The 16,741-nt window shown below is 40.8% G+C and overlaps 2 protein-coding genes across 2 annotated transcripts in view; one reads left to right on the forward strand and one right to left on the reverse strand.

Moving 5' to 3' along the window:
• Positions 1-222: 222 nt before the first annotated feature.
• Positions 223-2,755, reverse strand: LOC135098161 (uncharacterized). Its single transcript, XM_064000400.1, has 2 exons — positions 2,595-2,755; positions 223-2,464 (listed from the first exon to the last, which is right to left on the reverse strand). Exon 2 carries the CDS (start codon positions 2,458-2,460, stop codon positions 1,273-1,275), a length of 1,188 nt encoding a protein of 395 aa, XP_063856470.1. The 5' UTR covers positions 2,461-2,464; positions 2,595-2,755; the 3' UTR covers positions 223-1,272.
• Positions 2,756-5,076: 2,321 nt separating this feature from the next.
• The window catches only part of LOC135098156 (uncharacterized), a 28,954-nt gene continuing 17,289 nt past the window's right edge, over positions 5,077-16,741 (forward strand). Inside the window, exons 1-2 of the mRNA XM_064000389.1 lie at positions 5,077-5,105; positions 6,759-6,832. Of these exons, the coding sequence (XP_063856459.1) occupies positions 5,092-5,105; positions 6,759-6,832 (88 nt within the window). The 5' untranslated portion in view covers positions 5,077-5,091. The remainder of the gene's footprint in view (positions 5,106-6,758; positions 6,833-16,741) is intronic.

Raw genomic sequence — 16,741 nt, forward strand, 5'->3', positions numbered from 1 at the left:
CCCTATACGCCCAGTGACCACCTGTCTTAACGTCTCCCATGACTGCACCCCAACCTGTCAGGGAAGCATCCGAGAACATAACCAGTTGGGGGGAAGAGGATCGTAATGATTTAACCTGATAATCTACACTTTCAATCCACCATTGGATTAATTCCCGGGCATGATCATCCAGAATAATTTTTGAATTATATAATTTCCATGGTATCTGGCAAGTTCTCTGTTACGAAAAATTTCGAGATATTTGTATCTAAGTGGGGCCAATTCTATAGCAGGATCCGAGGCCACGGCCAAACCAATGAAAGAGGACAAGTCAAGCAAGGTAACTTCCCCCTTCAATAGAAGCCGACCTTGCGTCTTTATGCGGTCTTTCTTAACAGGAGGCAAAGCGGCCGTCATAGCAACAGAGTTCAGCACAACCCCAAGAAAAGTAATTTCCTGTGTGGGTTCCAGAACTGATTTCTTTACATTTATCGTGAGCCCCAAAGAGTCAAAAAACTGCATGGCATAGTGTGCATCCCTTGTTAATTCCTCTTCCGACTCTGCAATGAAAATACAGTCATCCAGATAGCATACAACCAATATTCCACGTTTTCTAAGATGCGATAGGGCAGGCTTCAGTAATTTCGTAAAAATACGACCAATATTCCACGTTTTCTAAGATGCGATAGGGCAGGCTTCAGTAATTTCGTAAAAATACGAGGGGCTGACGTCAAACCTTGTGGTAGACAAGTGAAACGAAAGAACTGATCTTTCCACATAAACTGTAACCATTTTCTATCCTCTGGCTTAACAAAAACTGAAAAATAAGCATCTTTAAGATTCATGGTAATGAAAAAACAGTGTGGATGAATTAACTGTATCACATCCTTTAGAGTATCTAATTTAAAATGGATATGAGTAATATGATTATTAAGTTCCTTGAGGTTGAGGATGACTCTAGTAGTACCGTCAATTTTAGTAATAGGGAACACATTAGAAAAGAACCCATGCTTCTCTGGCTCACATCGTTCAATTATTTGTTGTTTAAGGAACAATGAAAGAGCAATATCCAGGGCATGGCTATCAGCCGTTGACAATTTCAAAGGGCTAGGTGGATTATTCTGGCTGGGTAGACTGGCAAAATCCAGAAATTTACCATGTACCACATTGTGAATAAAAATGTCCTTTGTGAGTGATCCCCATACTGAACTGGCATAAAAAAAATTTTACCCCCCTTAAAATTATCTGGAGTATTAATCATTGGGGGTAAAACAGTACTCACCCTGGGGTGGCTTATTGGTGGAGTTTTGGTAAATGCATCCCTCTCCCCTGGGGATGCTTCTGGCCTAAAAAAGGCCTTGGCTGGTTATGTAGCCGAGAATGCGAGGAAACCTGATAGGGCCGCCTAGTTTGCTTGTTTGAAGCATACCTCCTCCCAGAAGACTTGTAAGGACGGTATGTAGGCCTTCCCAGTTTCTTTGTTTTATGTATTTCCTCGCATTTCTTAGTCACATCAAACGGAAAAAGAGCATCTTGTCCAACCTCATACTCCCACTTGCAAAGCTCGGCCAAGGCAGAGTCGTGAACATGGAGCCGTGCAACTTCTTTCCGTAGTTGATTAATGTAATTAATAACAGAGGAAAGCAGTCTAAGACTCATGTTTAGTCCATCTAAGTATGAATTTATATTTTTTCCTTTCTTTTTCCCGATATCGCTTATGCACAGTGCAATAGGAACTAAAGCTTTTGAGATCAGGCCATTAGTTTGAGTAAGCTTGGCGTCAATCAATTTTCCACCAAAACTCATCGCTTTGGAAACAGCAGCGTTGGTCACCGGAACTTTTAGGTTTGGCACATTGCTTGGGAGCTTGATTTTTTCACAAGTAGATTTTATACCTTCAGCGGAGGGTCGACGTCTCAAACTCAAGTTCAGGATGGAGGCCAAACGCTCAGAGAGGGGCTCTCCTTTCTGTTCCTCACTATGGAAAAGACCTGAGAATTCCCCTAATGCCTTAAGAAAATCAACCTCATCACAGTCTTGGGACGCAGGCATGGAGTGAAACGTGTCCAGTTCATCCAAAGGGTCAAGCAAACCCACTGAATTTACTGTGGCGTCTTCCTCAGACGAGGAAATGTCATGAAGGCCACGAATATTTTCACAGTTATCGTAAGGCTCATCTTCCCGTACTGGGTTATTGTCGAGTTTTTCAATTAAATCACTCAACAATGCAGATAGCCGGTTGATAGTTTCACCGCCAGACGAGCACTCGGTTGTTGTGTTGGCGCGACTTGGGCCGGCCACAGCTGGTGGTGAACCACACTCGGGCCGTGGTTGACTCGGGCCGTCCTTCACTCCCGTGTCCTGGGTGGCCCTCCTTTTACTGGCCGGTAAAGGCACAGAGTCTTTCTCACGTCTCTTCTTCTCAGAGGACGACGATGACGAACGCCTTGGCGTTCCGTGAGCCTCGTTCTGGTCCGACATCGGTCTGAACAAAAAGAAACAGTACCGTGTCACATAAAAGCCTTTCAAACACACAAGGCGAACAATATATGTCCATGGATCATATATGTTACTTCCACCAAGAAGGGACGGCTCGTCGGAAGGTGAAGGCTTACCAGGCTACGTGGAAAAAGTCGGTGAAAGGTGAAAAACTAACTGGAGCAGGAGAGGTCTGGACTGCGTGGAGGCCAGCTGTGAACTGATGTGGAGCTGGTGGCGTGAGCGTCTCGTTGTCTACCTTGTGACGTCAGTTAAATGGTTGTAAAGTGAAATTAATACTGTTCCTGTTCATCCATGGTTTGTGTGTGGGTATGTGAAAATAAAGTACGGTTTGTCCGTTGTGTGTGTGTGTGTGTGTGTGTGTGCTTCTATGAAAATATTCCCTCAAAAACTAGACACGAGAAAATAAAATATAACGTTGAAATAACACCGTATCAGAATGATATGGAAATACGAGTTTATAACATATTTCTAATTTAACTTATTCCCCCGAGCAGAGCGAGTAGCTTCCAATTTCCCGACCGGAGCGAGGGGCTTCTAATTTTTTTTACGGCACATCTCTACAACCCACCGCTCCGCCTGGCCCCTGGAGGGTACAGCGATGATTTGCCCAGGAGCACCTTTTGGTGTCCATCGCATATAAGAATTCTGATTTCAGTCTCGGAAACACTATTTAGTATGTAACTTTTGACGGCGCATCTTTCTTATTTTATGACTCGCCGTTTTGCATATTTCGATTTATCTGCATGTGAGCGAAGGTTTCTTGTGCCTCACAACTCGCGCAACTATCGCCATATCACTGTCGATCGAGCTCGAACGCACAAAATGCGCAAATTATTTGCCATAGCTTCCTTCGTATACGGGATAGCCAGTCTTGGTTGACACCATCAGACTCAGCAGTGAGTGTAGAATCAAGGTTTATGTATGGTAAAAACCTGACAAAACAAAAAAAGGAAATGGTATTACGACGAGTGGAACTGTGAAGATGTTAAAAAAAGTGTAATTTTTTTTTTTTTTTTTTTTCGTCTGAAAAGAACTAGAGCATGTCGTTCTCAAGAGGGAACTTCAGTTTGTTGAGCATCTTGCTCTACTTGAAGCGGTCCTCCTGCATCTTTGCGGAGAGGAGTTGACCCTTACGCATCTTGTATTACTTGTATCTGATATATTCATGCAATCACTTCCTTACGGTGCCCTCAGACACTTGCAGCTCTCTGGCAATGGACCTCATGGACCGGCTGGGGTCTTCATCAACCATGGCTCGCAATTGTGTGACAAATTCGGCGTCCCTGGCGGTGTCCGATCGTCGAGAATGATGTTTCCTCTCGGCAGCACCTTCACAATCGTAGTCACAAGAAATCAACTCCCTCCTGACGGTTCTGACGAGCTGTTCAGTCACTTTTAGCAGTTCTGAAATCTTGCTTCTGCTGTGTCCGCGTTGGGGCCTGGGTGTAGGTGTGATGGGGGAGGGGTGGGGGTTAGTGTAGGTGTGTGTGTGTGTGTGTGTGTGTGTGTGTGTGTGTGTGTGTGTGTGTGTGTGTGTGTGTGTGTGTGTGCATGCGTGGATGTACGTTGATGTGTGTGTGTGTGTGTGTGTGTGTGTGTGTGTGTGTGTGTTGGGAGGAATAAGTCTGAGTGTACGTGTGTGTGGGAATCAGTCAGTGGGGGATAGGATTGCGTGCAAGATGTGTGTGTGTGTGTGTGTGTGTGTGTGTGTGTGTGTGTGTGTGTGTGTGTGTATAATAATAATAATAATAATAATAATAATAATAATAATAATAATAATAAGTGTGTGTGTGTGTCTCTGTGTGTGTGTGTGTGTGTGTGTGTGTGTGTGTGTGTGTGTAACGTGTAGTTTGTGTGCATAGGGAAAAAAACAAAAACAGAAAAAAATTCAGCCGTAGGATTGTATAAGAGAACGAGGAACATTATATGATTTTCGTGTTTTAATCTTTTCATTTACAGTTATTCCTTCTCTTCTTTCTTTTCCTTCGTCATAAGTTTCATCATTATCATTCATCATAATTTTTCCTTCCATATATAATAAAGATTTATGTATATCGAATATTAATGTAGTTAGACGTGTTGAGGTATATATGATTCTATACACACACACACACACACATATATATATATATATATATATATATATATATATATATATATATATATATATATATATATATATATATATATATATATATTATTATTATTATTATTATTTTACTGTATCTCAATTTTAGTTTACTTGAACAGTTTTAGTTACTTTTAACATTTTACTCAAGCACAGTTCTCATGCTTTTTTTATCATTTTGTAGCGGCGCCACATGACCGAGATGTCGCAGCGCCAAATTTTTAAATCGCTGACGAAAACCCAAATATTGTATTGTTTCAGTCTTTCCAAGTCTGCATAACCTCCCTGAGAGTTAGAATGACAGTCCCGACGCTACTCGTTCTCCTCTGCCTGTAAATAATGCAGTGGTGGGCTGGTGGTCTAAAGGCTGACTTCGATCCCTCCTCACGGTAGTTTCTCTGCTGTGAAGTTGGTTTCCGTCATAACGCGTCCGCTCCACCGGACCTTGTTGCTGCGCCGGGCCTTGACTCAGTCTGTACCTCATGGCAGTGTCCAGGTAGGAGACGTAACTCTCTCTCTCTCTCTCTCTCTCTCTCTCTCTCTCTCTCTCTCTCTCTCTCTCTCTCTCTCTCTCTCTCTCTCTCTCTCTGTGCTACACTAACCAAAAGACTGCAATACCAAAAAAATCCACAAATAGGGAGTCATGGGAAAAAAAAAAGGGTGTACAATTGAAGTGAGTAAGCCTTACTGGTTAAGAATGGACTTCCCGTCACACACAGAAGGAGAGAATAGATTGCCTTTGTCCTTTTTAGGCTGCTGAATTATTCAGGAGACTGGAGTACAAATGCATCAATATGAAAAGTAGGCAGTCATAAGAAAAGTGTCTAGAATTAAAGGGGTATAAAATAAATAGGATGTTAATATTGTTTCTCTTTAGGCTACAGAGATATTAAAGGGACTGCAAGTCTAAAAGAAATATATTGTAAAAATTGTGCAGCATTGTAGGGGACTTTTCCTGCCTTGAAACAGAGGAAGAGAGAGATTAAGAGAATAATTTTGTCCTCTTTAGGCTCCATGATACAAGGGATGCAGTACAAACGCAAGTCTAAACAGTATAGAGTTAACACCATCCAGCACTCAGTGGCCCCATCGCGCTGGTCAGTAGAGGACCCGAGGCCATCAGAGGCAGCGGAACCTTTCTGGGTCGTAAGATGATAGCCCGGGGGACGTAAATAGGTGCGTATCCGGTGTGTGTCAGAATAATCCAATACTTACTTAAAAGTCAGGAAAATTGAGCACACCAGACACGCTCCACATTACACAAGCTCTCGTCCTTCACCTCCATTCATTTCAGCCAGACTACGTGAGGAGGAAAGTGCGGGAGACTGGAACGAAGCACTGGAGAGTTATGAAGGATGAGTGTGAAGATTCTTTGTCTTTTTATTTATCTATTTATTTATTCATTCATTTATCTGTTTATTTATTTATTTATTTTATTTATTTACTTATTTTTGTGGTGTGCGTTTGTGCAAGGTGTAGGGTCTGCTTGTTTTCTTTCTGAGATTTACACTATAATCTTTGAAGCAATACTCACATAAATGGGCACTGAATATTTAGTAAAGCTTCCCAAAGGTTTACACTGTCATCGTTCAAGCAATGCTCACCAGAGTGGGGACAACATTTAGTAAAGCTTCCCAAGTGTAGGTAGTTTGATGTTTACTTAGTAAAACCACAGCGGGTTGCTGAAATAAAATGGTTCTCTCATAAGGGCGCAATGATGATTAATTTTTGTCTCCTTTATTTTCTTTTTTTTTTTTTTAATGGTAATGCATGACGAGGGTTGCAGCATCACCATTATGGACACACTCTTCAAGACCCCCATTATTGTCCTCTCTGTGTGAAATGCGTATGGAAAGTACTTATAGAACACCAAATCCGAACTGTGGTCTCGGAATTTCGTGTTACTGGCCAGTGTTCAGTTATATGATGCTGCAAAGGGTCTTCGGGTCCTCCAGGCTCAGTTCCCTAACCTTGCAGAAATTGAGTCCATTGCAATATGAAAAGGATATAAAAAAAGGTCCCAGATTATGAAAAAATGCAGTTGTAGTGTAGAATGTTACTAATATTGTACCGAAATGCATTATTCATACATATTTTGAAATTTTTAAAGCATTCTGTACATCTTACCGTGTTGTTTTATATTTGACAGTGCCACCGAAGTCCCGAGCGGCTTCGAGACAAGGAAGAGAAGCTACGCGGTTCACTTCAGCCAGCCAGTCAGTGGTCAGTAGCGTCAGCTTCGTTGTGGTGTACGCGTGAGTCTTGTGTTTTCTTGAACGCTTATTTGGGCTTTAGGTGAACCAAAACTCTCCCAAAGCCTGTCCACAGTGGTCAGCAGATATGTTAACTTGGTAATGAGTGTATTTGGACATATACTGCTAGTGAAACTGGTGTGTTATGCCTCGCTAGGCTAGTAGGAAGCAAGCGGTTGCCAGACCATTAATAACTAGTATTCTTAATTTTGCATAGTTATCAGTTTTTGTATTTCATATGACTATCTAGGATGTAAGTGTTTCCAGTGCCATGAATCTAAAAGAATGGTGCTTGAAATGGGAGGTTGTAAGGCTGAGGGACACGAAAATAGGCTTGAGTGTTGGCGAGAGTGGGCGGTGCGCCTACTGTCTAGGCGTCTCTGCTCCCTCACCACGCACTCCGCCGCTGTCACAACATTCCCCGGTATATTACACTTGTTTCTTGAATGTTTACCGTAAAGTTTGCAATCAGGAATCATCGCAAACATTAACCATTGTTGTCTTTCTGATCACCAGCACATCCTCTGGCGTTCCACCTTCTACCACTCCGATATTATCTTCAACTTCCTTGTCGCTGTTTGTTCCTCCATCACTTTCATAACCATCATCAACTGCCTTTCCCTCATCAGCACATCCTTCACCTCCACCACATCAACTCGCTTCGCTTCATCATCAACTCATCCACACGAGGAATCATGTGGGGAGCCAAGAGTGAGAGAGCTGAGGTGAATCAACACTCGTTACTAGAATCACTGTTCATCTCATTAAATTGAGAGTGACTTACCTTGTTGCCATGGGTTTATCCATCCCCAACCCAGCCTGCCCCCAGCCTTACCTCCTCTAGTCTCACCTCCCCAGCGCCATCTTTCCAGCTTCCTGTTCTTAGCTTCGCCTCCCCAGCCTCACCTCCCCAGCCTTCCCTAGCCTCACCTCCTCAGTCCAACCTCCACAACCCTGACTTTCTAGTCTCGCCTCCTCTTCCCTGCTTACCATGCCACCCACCCCTCAGCTTCTCCACTCCCCAACTTTAGCAGTAACGACCCCCGCACGCCCCGTAATTGCACAAGTCATTACCGTGTGTGTGTGTGTGTGTGTGTGTGTGTCCACGAGGCGGCCAGGAAGCAGCATTAGTATTGGCCTTTAGGTATTTACATTGACGTATTTGGATGACGTGAATATCAAGCATCTCAGTTATACTTGAGGTGGGATTAGGTTAGCGGATGTTAGCTGGTTGTCTGTCTGTCTGTTTGTCTATCTGTTGATTTGTCTTTGTGCCGATACATCAGTCTTTTTTTTTTCTTTTTACCTCAGTTTTATTCTGTCTGTCTATCTATGTGTCTTTCTTTCTCTGCATCAGTCTATCTATCTATCTATCTATCTATCTATCTATCTATCATTCTATCTATCTATCTGCATCTGTTTGTCTAATTTCATCCATCTATTCATATATCTGTCTTATCTACCTATGTAACTTCTCATTTCTCTCTCTCTCTCTCTCTCTCTCTCTCTCTCTCTCTCTCTCTCTCTCTCTCTCTCTCTCTCTCTCTCTCTGGTAGGCTCTGTGGTATGTGGTTTGTGTGGCAGTCTGAAGGTTTACGTTCGATCGTGGAAACCTCCTTTTTTCGTCACCTTCACCTGGATGTTGCGGCGTCATGACTCAGTTAGAATCATTGATGCAGTGAGGCGCTGGTCACTGCATCGCGGGGGCGCTTCGATGATGAATACTATCGTGGGGGAACATTAGTAACTTCCAATAAAGTGTCCACCTAGTGTTAAGAAAGTGAGAGGAAGAAATGTTTGCCAACGCCCTTCATGAGGAGACGAAACGAACTGGAATAGACCAGAGAACCTCATGAAAATAAAGCCTTTTGCTTCACAATCGGTTTAAATTGTTGGACTTGCCTATGGACTCCCACACTCTGGCGTCTTGAATGAGTTTTTTTTTTTTTTTATTGCATGAATACAAAAATAAAGTGAACCTCTTCCCTCTCACTCACAGTCTTCAAGGAACATTGTAGTTTTTGTTGTCCTTGACACGAGCTCTTAAATGATAATACTAATAAAAAAAAAACAATAAAAAAATATATAATCCAGTAAAGATTTCCCTCCCACTTACAGTCGTCGTTTTCTAAGCTCTCCACGGCAGGACTCCACGCAGGTCGCAGGAAACTGAGGGCAGAGTCTTCTTTTTGTATAGCCTTTGTTCTACTGTTAATATTCATTCTGCTTCGTGGGTTGGGAAGTGTTAAGTTGATATTTTCTTGTGTCTTAATTCTACACAATTCTAAAACATTTCTTTCTGGAAAGTGAGGAAATACGAGTCAATTCTTTACCTTCAGTTTTTGTTCCATTAATACGAATCCCTGTGCTATAAAAATATAGTAATGTTTAATAGATATTTATTTTCACTTTTTATATTGTTCAGCACATAATCTTAGCCACGTTCCTTAACAGTGAGGAGGGATGCATAGTGTGTATCCCTAACCTTTGTTGTACTGATACCATTCCTTCTGCCGTAACTTTAGTGCTTTCCGCGAAATATTTTTCTCACTTTGAAAGTTCTTTACGACATAAATATCAAACATGTTCTTGGAAAGCGAGAAAACAGGATTATTTTTATCTGTCCTTTGTTCTACGCCTACGATTCCTCCTGTTTCCTAGGTTCGATAATCTCAAACTGACATTTTCACGCTTTTGTAATTCTTCAAGGGAGAAATTTCAAACACGTTCTTCAGAGTGGGGAGGCCTGTGTCTTCTTTACCTCTAAACTTTGTTCTGGTGATATGATTTGTTCTGCGATGTAACGTTAATAGTCTTCAGTACATATTTTCTACCTTGGTTTAGTAATACCATTCTATTTGGTATGTGTGTCTTAAGCTGATATTTTCTTGTGTTCTGAGTTTTTAGGAGAGGTTTTAATTACGTTCAGAAAAGTGAGGAAAGAAGAGCCTTCATAATCTTTACCCTTTTTCTACCAATGTGATTCCTTCTCTTACATCCGCTAGTAAGTCTTAAGTTCAATTTTCTCGTTTATATATATATATATATATATATATATATATATATATATATATATATATATATATATATATATATATATATATATATATATATATAATTTTTTTTTATCTATTTATTTATTTTTATTTATTTATTTATTTATTTATTTTTTTTTTTTGCGATGGCATTTGAGGCATGGTCCATAAAAGTGAGGAGAGGAGTACTCTTTACCTGAAGCTTTTGTTTTTGTAATACGATTCCTTGTGGTGTGTAACTTAAGTATTGTTTTTGTAAGGTCTTGAAGACAGAATTTCACCACGTGCCTGGAGTGTGAGGCGGGAAGAGTCGGTTCTTTATCGTTGGCCTTTTGGTCTTTTTATTTCATTACGACAGAATCTCAGCCACTTCCCTGAAAAGTGACGACCAACGAGTACATGACTTATTTGTGGGTTTTGTTATACTAATGTGATTCCTTTTGTTATGTGAGTTAGTGAGTTTAAGTGATGTATTCTCGTTTTCTTAATTCTTCTTGACTATTTTAAACCACGTTCCAGAAAACTAAGGAAGGATTATAATTCCTTATCTGTGCCTTGTAATGTGGCAGTGCAGATCCTTCTCTGATGTAGATTTTAAGTTTTTTTTTCTTTTTTTTTCAGAATTGTTCTGGGCAGATTTTAAACCATATTCATTATGAAAAGTTTTATTAGTCTTTAAGGAAATATTTCATCTTTCTCTCGCCAAACTTCTGAGGACAATAATCTGAGCCACGTTCAAGGTGAAGGCTTCGTTTCATGGAATAGAAAGGGATGTGTTTTGTTAATGTGTAGCGGCAGATTCATCCCAGAGCGTGTCTTTATAAGCTAGGGAGTCTTAGGCAAACATTTTCTTTTCTACTTCAGTTCCTCTGGATAGAAATCTGAGCCACATTCCTGGCAAAGTGAGAAGAAGTTTGTGTTTTCTTTATTTATAGCGTTAGTTTTATTTCCAGGGCTCATTTTTGGCATGTAAGTATATGTTTTATTTTTATTTATTACTTTTTTGATGAGGGAGGTGGACGTGACCAGAGTTTGAACTGAGCAGATTGAAAAGACTAGCGTTAACTGACTGAACCACAAGGCACTTGTTTTGTGCGTGTAAGCAAGCTACTCTTAAGTACATATTTTGTTTTATACATTTACCACGACGGAAATTTCTCAAGTATGGCAAAAAGAGGCTCCTTTCCTTCCAACAGATTTATAAGAGTCGTGTTTGTCACTTCCAGCTTTACATTTTAGGTTAGATGGTCGTAACAATAAACTACACATGCAAGACTTAAAGAATAACATTTCCTTCCACAAGTCACTGTGATAAGTTCCTCATCTGTAACATCCATTCCATCCCAGCGATTTCTTGTGGTGTGTAGGTAGGCAGAAAAACACTGGGTCTACAAGCTGCTCATGTTTGTCTGTCTGTCCACGCGTCGCCTGGAACTCGTGTACTGAAAGCCTGCAAGAAAATTATATCTTGGAACGAGTGAGGAGAGCGGCAGGCAGATCTTGGCAACCCCTTAGCGAAGTCCTAGTGTATGTAAACCTGCGTGTAAGGTCTCTTCGAGCTCCCGGGCTGGGAGGTGGTGCAGTTTTGTGTACTGGTAGGTGTATTGTATCGGTAGCGGTGTGTGTCCCTTCCCTGTCGTGCAATTCAGGTACTATCGGTGCCTTTTGAGTGTCGCGGCTTCTGAGTCTTTGTGAAACGTGTTGGTGTGAAGTGTGGGTTTGAGAGGCACCACTGGCAGGCCACGAAGAACAGTGTGGCCCGAGTACTTCAGGCTTTTTACTGTTTATTTTATCGATGGTCAGTGAAATTCGGTACTGCTCGAACCCTTTGACTTGCGTGGCTTTTCATCAGCCTTTATAGAATGGTATAAAGTGTGGCTGTCAAAGACACTACTGGCAGCAAAAAGGATGACAGGACACTTCACACCTTTTGTGTTTGTTTCATTGTTGGTCACTAAACAAAAAATTGTGTGTGTGTGTGTGTGTGTATTATTCATTCAGCACTAGGGAGCAGACAAGTATTAATCACTTCCCGGCGGAGGATCCATATACAGACGTTTCGAAATTGGGACTTTTTGTCGGCGCGTCTATATATAGACGTTTGCTCTGATTTGACCACACTAGATTGTAGCATGGTCTATATATAGACGATTCCTTACTACTAGCAAAATTAATAAAATAAATCGGTATTTGGCATCTCAAATCCGCTGACACTTGCCGACATTGCCTCTCAAGGACAGTCACCGCTTGTGCTTTGTTGTTGGCGGATATGTAACTCACATCAGCTAACACTAAGAGTTATTTTATTGCCTTTTTTCTATTTTCCTTTATTATTAGTTTATCATGTGAAGGAGAAGGAGACCTCTTAAGCCGGAAGATATTACAGCTTTGGTAGCTGAGGATATAGATGCTGATTTTTTGGATGATTTTGATGATTCTGATTCATCTACTGTCAGTACTTACACTGATACAGAATCAGACTCTGAGGTTGAGCCAGATGACCAGTCTGATGCTGAAGAAGAAACAGATGCTGATGATGATATTCAAAATAACTGGCAAAGTCAATCAGCTGTTGACAGAGAGCCTTTTCCCTTTACGGGAGATAGTGGTGTAAAACTTGTCCTGGAAGATGACCAGTCACCTTTAGAAATATTTCATGCTTTTTTTGATGACGAATTGCTGGATCACATTATATCAGAGACCAATAAGTATGCAGCAAAAGTCTGTGATGAAAAAAAGGAGAAAGGGTAAAATGAAGAGAAAAAGCAGACTTGTTATGGAGAGATACTAACAAAGGAGAAATGTATGCATTTCTTGGATTGCTCCTTTTACAAGGAATTGTGAAAAAGCCATCTATCTATTCATATCACTCTACCAATCAGCTTATTGCTACTCTTTTTTTTGGAAAATGTATATCGAGACAGATTTGCTCTTCTTCTAAAGTACCTGCATTTCACTGACAATGAGGATAACAGTGACCCTACATACAAGTTCAAGGAGGTCCTGGATATTCTCATACAAAGATTAAAATCATCTTATGTTCCAAAGCAAAATGTAAGCATTGATGAGTCTCTCCTGCTCTGGAAAGGTAGGCTAAAGTGGAAGCGATATATTCCACTAAAACGAGCTACATTCGGTATAGAAAGTTATATCTTAGCTGAGTCTGATACTGGCTATGTTTGGGATCTTTTAGTCTACACAGGAAAGAAAACAAAATATGACTTTGAAATAGAAACCTTGTCAGATGAAAAAGTGGAAACACTTACAAAGCCTACTCAGATAGTTTTGAGACTAATGCAGTCCCTACTGAATCAGGGCTACATTCTGGGAGTTGATCACTTCTACACCTCACCAGAATTGTTTGAAATTCTTCTTGACAACAAAACGATGGAATAGGCACTGAGATCCAACAGAAAACTGCTATCCTCGGAAGTTAATTACAAAATTCTGAAGAAAGGTGAAACTGTAGTACAGTACAAGCATAAAATGATGCACATGAAATGGAGGGATAAGAAATATGTGAACATGCTAAGCACAGTATATGAGGATTCTATGAAAGAGGTAACAGTAGCAGGGAAGCAAGTAAGTAAGCCAGATGTGTGCATCAAATACAGGAAACATCACATGGCTGGAATAGATGAAATGGACCAAATAATCTCCGTACAAACATCAGCTCGGAAGGAAGGTGTGAAGAAATATTATAAGTAAATATTTCTCAGATTGCTGGACATTTCATCACTTAAGTGCCATGTTATTTACAAAGCAAATGGTGGACGGAAATGCTTCCTTGACTTCAAGCTACAGTTGACTTGAGATAATCTCAAAATATGCTGGTGACATCTACCACCTAAGGAAGCCTAGTGGTGATCTCTCTCTTGGGCCATGTCCAGCACGACTCAGTGGAAGACATTTATTTCTTTGTAGAGACAGGATCCCATGATGAAAATAGTGATAAAAAAGTCCAAAGACAGTGTGCCTATTGTGCTCTACTCAAAAAGAAGAAAAAAGCATGTACAGCTGTGATGTGTGTCAGCTAACACTGTGCGTTGTGCCATGCTTCAAACTACGAGTATTAGATGATCCTTTCACGTATGAGGAACTGAGTCAGGTAAATTGTGATATAAATGTGAATAAGAGTTACTGTGGAATGTGTCCTGGTGTGTTCAGAATGTTACCAGCATCTTGGTTAATGTTCTTCTTGACAATATTTAATATTATATTAATGAAAGTGTTGTACCCCCAAGTATGGTGTTATAGCAAACTAACAGTACTGTTTAAGTCAGGTAACAAGATGTTATGTGGAAATTATAGAGGTATATGTATCATGGACACACTAGCTAAGATTTTTGACACATTAATATTGAACAGACTTAAACTTTGGTTTAACATTGATAAATGTCAGGCAGGCGCTCAAAAAGGCAGAGGGTGCTTGGAACATGTGATATCCTTAAGATTACTATGTGATTATGCCAATTATAAGAAAAATAAATTGTATGTACTTTTCATTGACTTTAGTAAAGCTTATGACAGAGTGCCCAGAAATAAATTGGTTAAGAGATTAAAAGAATTAGGATGTGGTAAAGTAATGTTGTATATCATAAAAGCAATGTACACTTGCACGAAGAACATATTAAAATCTGCAATAATAGACACAACTGTAGGTGTCCGCCAAGGTGCACCAACAAGTAGTTTATTATTTGTAATATATATAGATAAAATGGTACAAATGCTAAAAAGAGCTGTAGAAAGAGATGGCTTTCTCGGTAGTTTACATGTATTATTACTAATGGATGATGCTGTAGTACTTGCGACTTCCCGAAAAATGTGCTTAAAAAAACTAGCCTCTGTTTCGGAATTCTGTAAAGAAAGTGGAATGCTAATCAATGAGAAGAAAACCAAGTTCTTTGTGATCAACGGTGATGAGAATGATAGACAGAGTTTGAACAGTGGCGGGGTGCAGGTGCAATACTGTAACCAGTACCTGTACCTGGGCGCATGGTTCACCGACGCGGCCCACACGAACACTGTTACAGCACTGCACCACACCGCGAGTGAGGCCATAGTGAATAAGTTTGCCATATTTTGTGCCAGTAACACTCTAATGCCTTTTGTTTATAAAAAGAAAGTATTTGATGCTGCAGTAACAAGTGCCTTATTATACTCGTATAGCTGTGAGTCATGGTTCAGTAATAATTCAAAAAGTGTAGAAAAACAGTATAATAAGCTGATAAAATGTTTAATGGGAGTGAGGAAAAATACTAGTATAAATCTCTGCATGATAGAAGCTGGAATCAACCCGTTAAATAAGCTAGTGGCTGACAGAAGATACAAATTTATAACACTAGCTGATCAGATGGACAGAGACATTCCTTTTCACTACATATACAACTTATGTAGGGAAGAAAACACTCCAGGTTATCGGTTTTTGGAACAAGTAAGATCAAGAAACAGGAACCCTGATGAACTCGATCATGTTAAGCAAACTGTAAGAGAAAAAGCTCCAGGCGCCACAAAGCTAACAACTTATATAACATATATGAATCCGTCATTAATGGTTCACCCGATCTACAGCACCACACAATACTCGTATGTGTCATGTTTTATTTCGGTGAATTTCTTTTTTGTATTTTCTATGTACTCAGTAGGAAAGTTCTTAAACTTAAGATAATTTGTTTAGTTATTAATACCTAGTAAGCGGCTCTCTACATAATGTGACTTATCAATTCAATTTGGACGAAGTAGAGATCAGAATAATATGTATCTTATCAATTTGTAATGGTACTTTGTCAATAAACTACTACTACTACTACTCCTGTTGGACGAGTATCCACCGCCACCACCTGTCCTGCTGGACGGGTATCCACTACCACCACCTGTCCTGTTGGACGGGTATCCGCTGCCACCACCTGTCCTGATGGACGGGTATCCACTGCCACCACCTGTCCTGCAGGACAGGTATCCACCGCCATGACTAGCACCTGTTCTGCAGGACCGATATCCACCGCTAGCACTTGTCCTGTAGGGCGGGTATCCACCGCCATGACCACTACCTGTCCTATAGGAAGGGTATCCACTGCCACCACCTGTCCTACAGGACGGGTATCCACCGCCACCACCTGTCCTGCAGGGCGGGTATCCACCGCCATGACCATCACCTGCCTTGCAGGACAGGTATCCACCGCTACCACCACGTCAGGTGTTTTCAGCACCTGAATGACAACAAGCAAATCATGACTTTTGGATTTTTCATAGACATGTCCAAGACGAAAACTCACACACAGTGCCTCAAGAACAATGTGCTGGCCAGCTACATAGCACTGCGCGTGTTAATGGACACTTTGTGTCAAGTAGAGCTTAGGAAATACTGAGTAGGGCAGTTCTTGTCGTCATGCTAAACACTGCCACTGATTACTACATTTCTCTATTTCTCTTCAAGTACTTGTTGTGCCTACACTCAATGTATTCCTAAAAAGAGTGACCGCTCTCATCCCTCATATCACCGTTCTATTGCTTTAATTTCCTGCCTTACTTAAGTTTTTTAACCTATTCTCAACAGGAAGATTCTTAAACATCTATCACTTCACAACTTTCTATCTGATCGCCAGTGTGGGTTCTGTCATGGGCGTTCTACTGATAATGTTCTGGTTTTCCTTACTGAGTCTTGATCATCCTCTTTTAGGGATTTTGGTGAAACTTTCGCTGTTCCCTTAGACATATCAAAAGCTTTTGATAGAGTCTGGCACCGAGCTTTGACTTCCAAACTACCCTCCTACGGCTTCTATCCCTCTCTGTACCTTCATCTCAAGTTTCCTTTCTGACCGTGCTATTTCTGCTATGGTCGATGC

Source organism: Scylla paramamosain, unplaced genomic scaffold, assembly GCF_035594125.1.
Source record: "Scylla paramamosain isolate STU-SP2022 unplaced genomic scaffold, ASM3559412v1 Contig48, whole genome shotgun sequence".
Taxonomy (NCBI): Eukaryota; Metazoa; Arthropoda; class Malacostraca; order Decapoda; family Portunidae; genus Scylla; species Scylla paramamosain.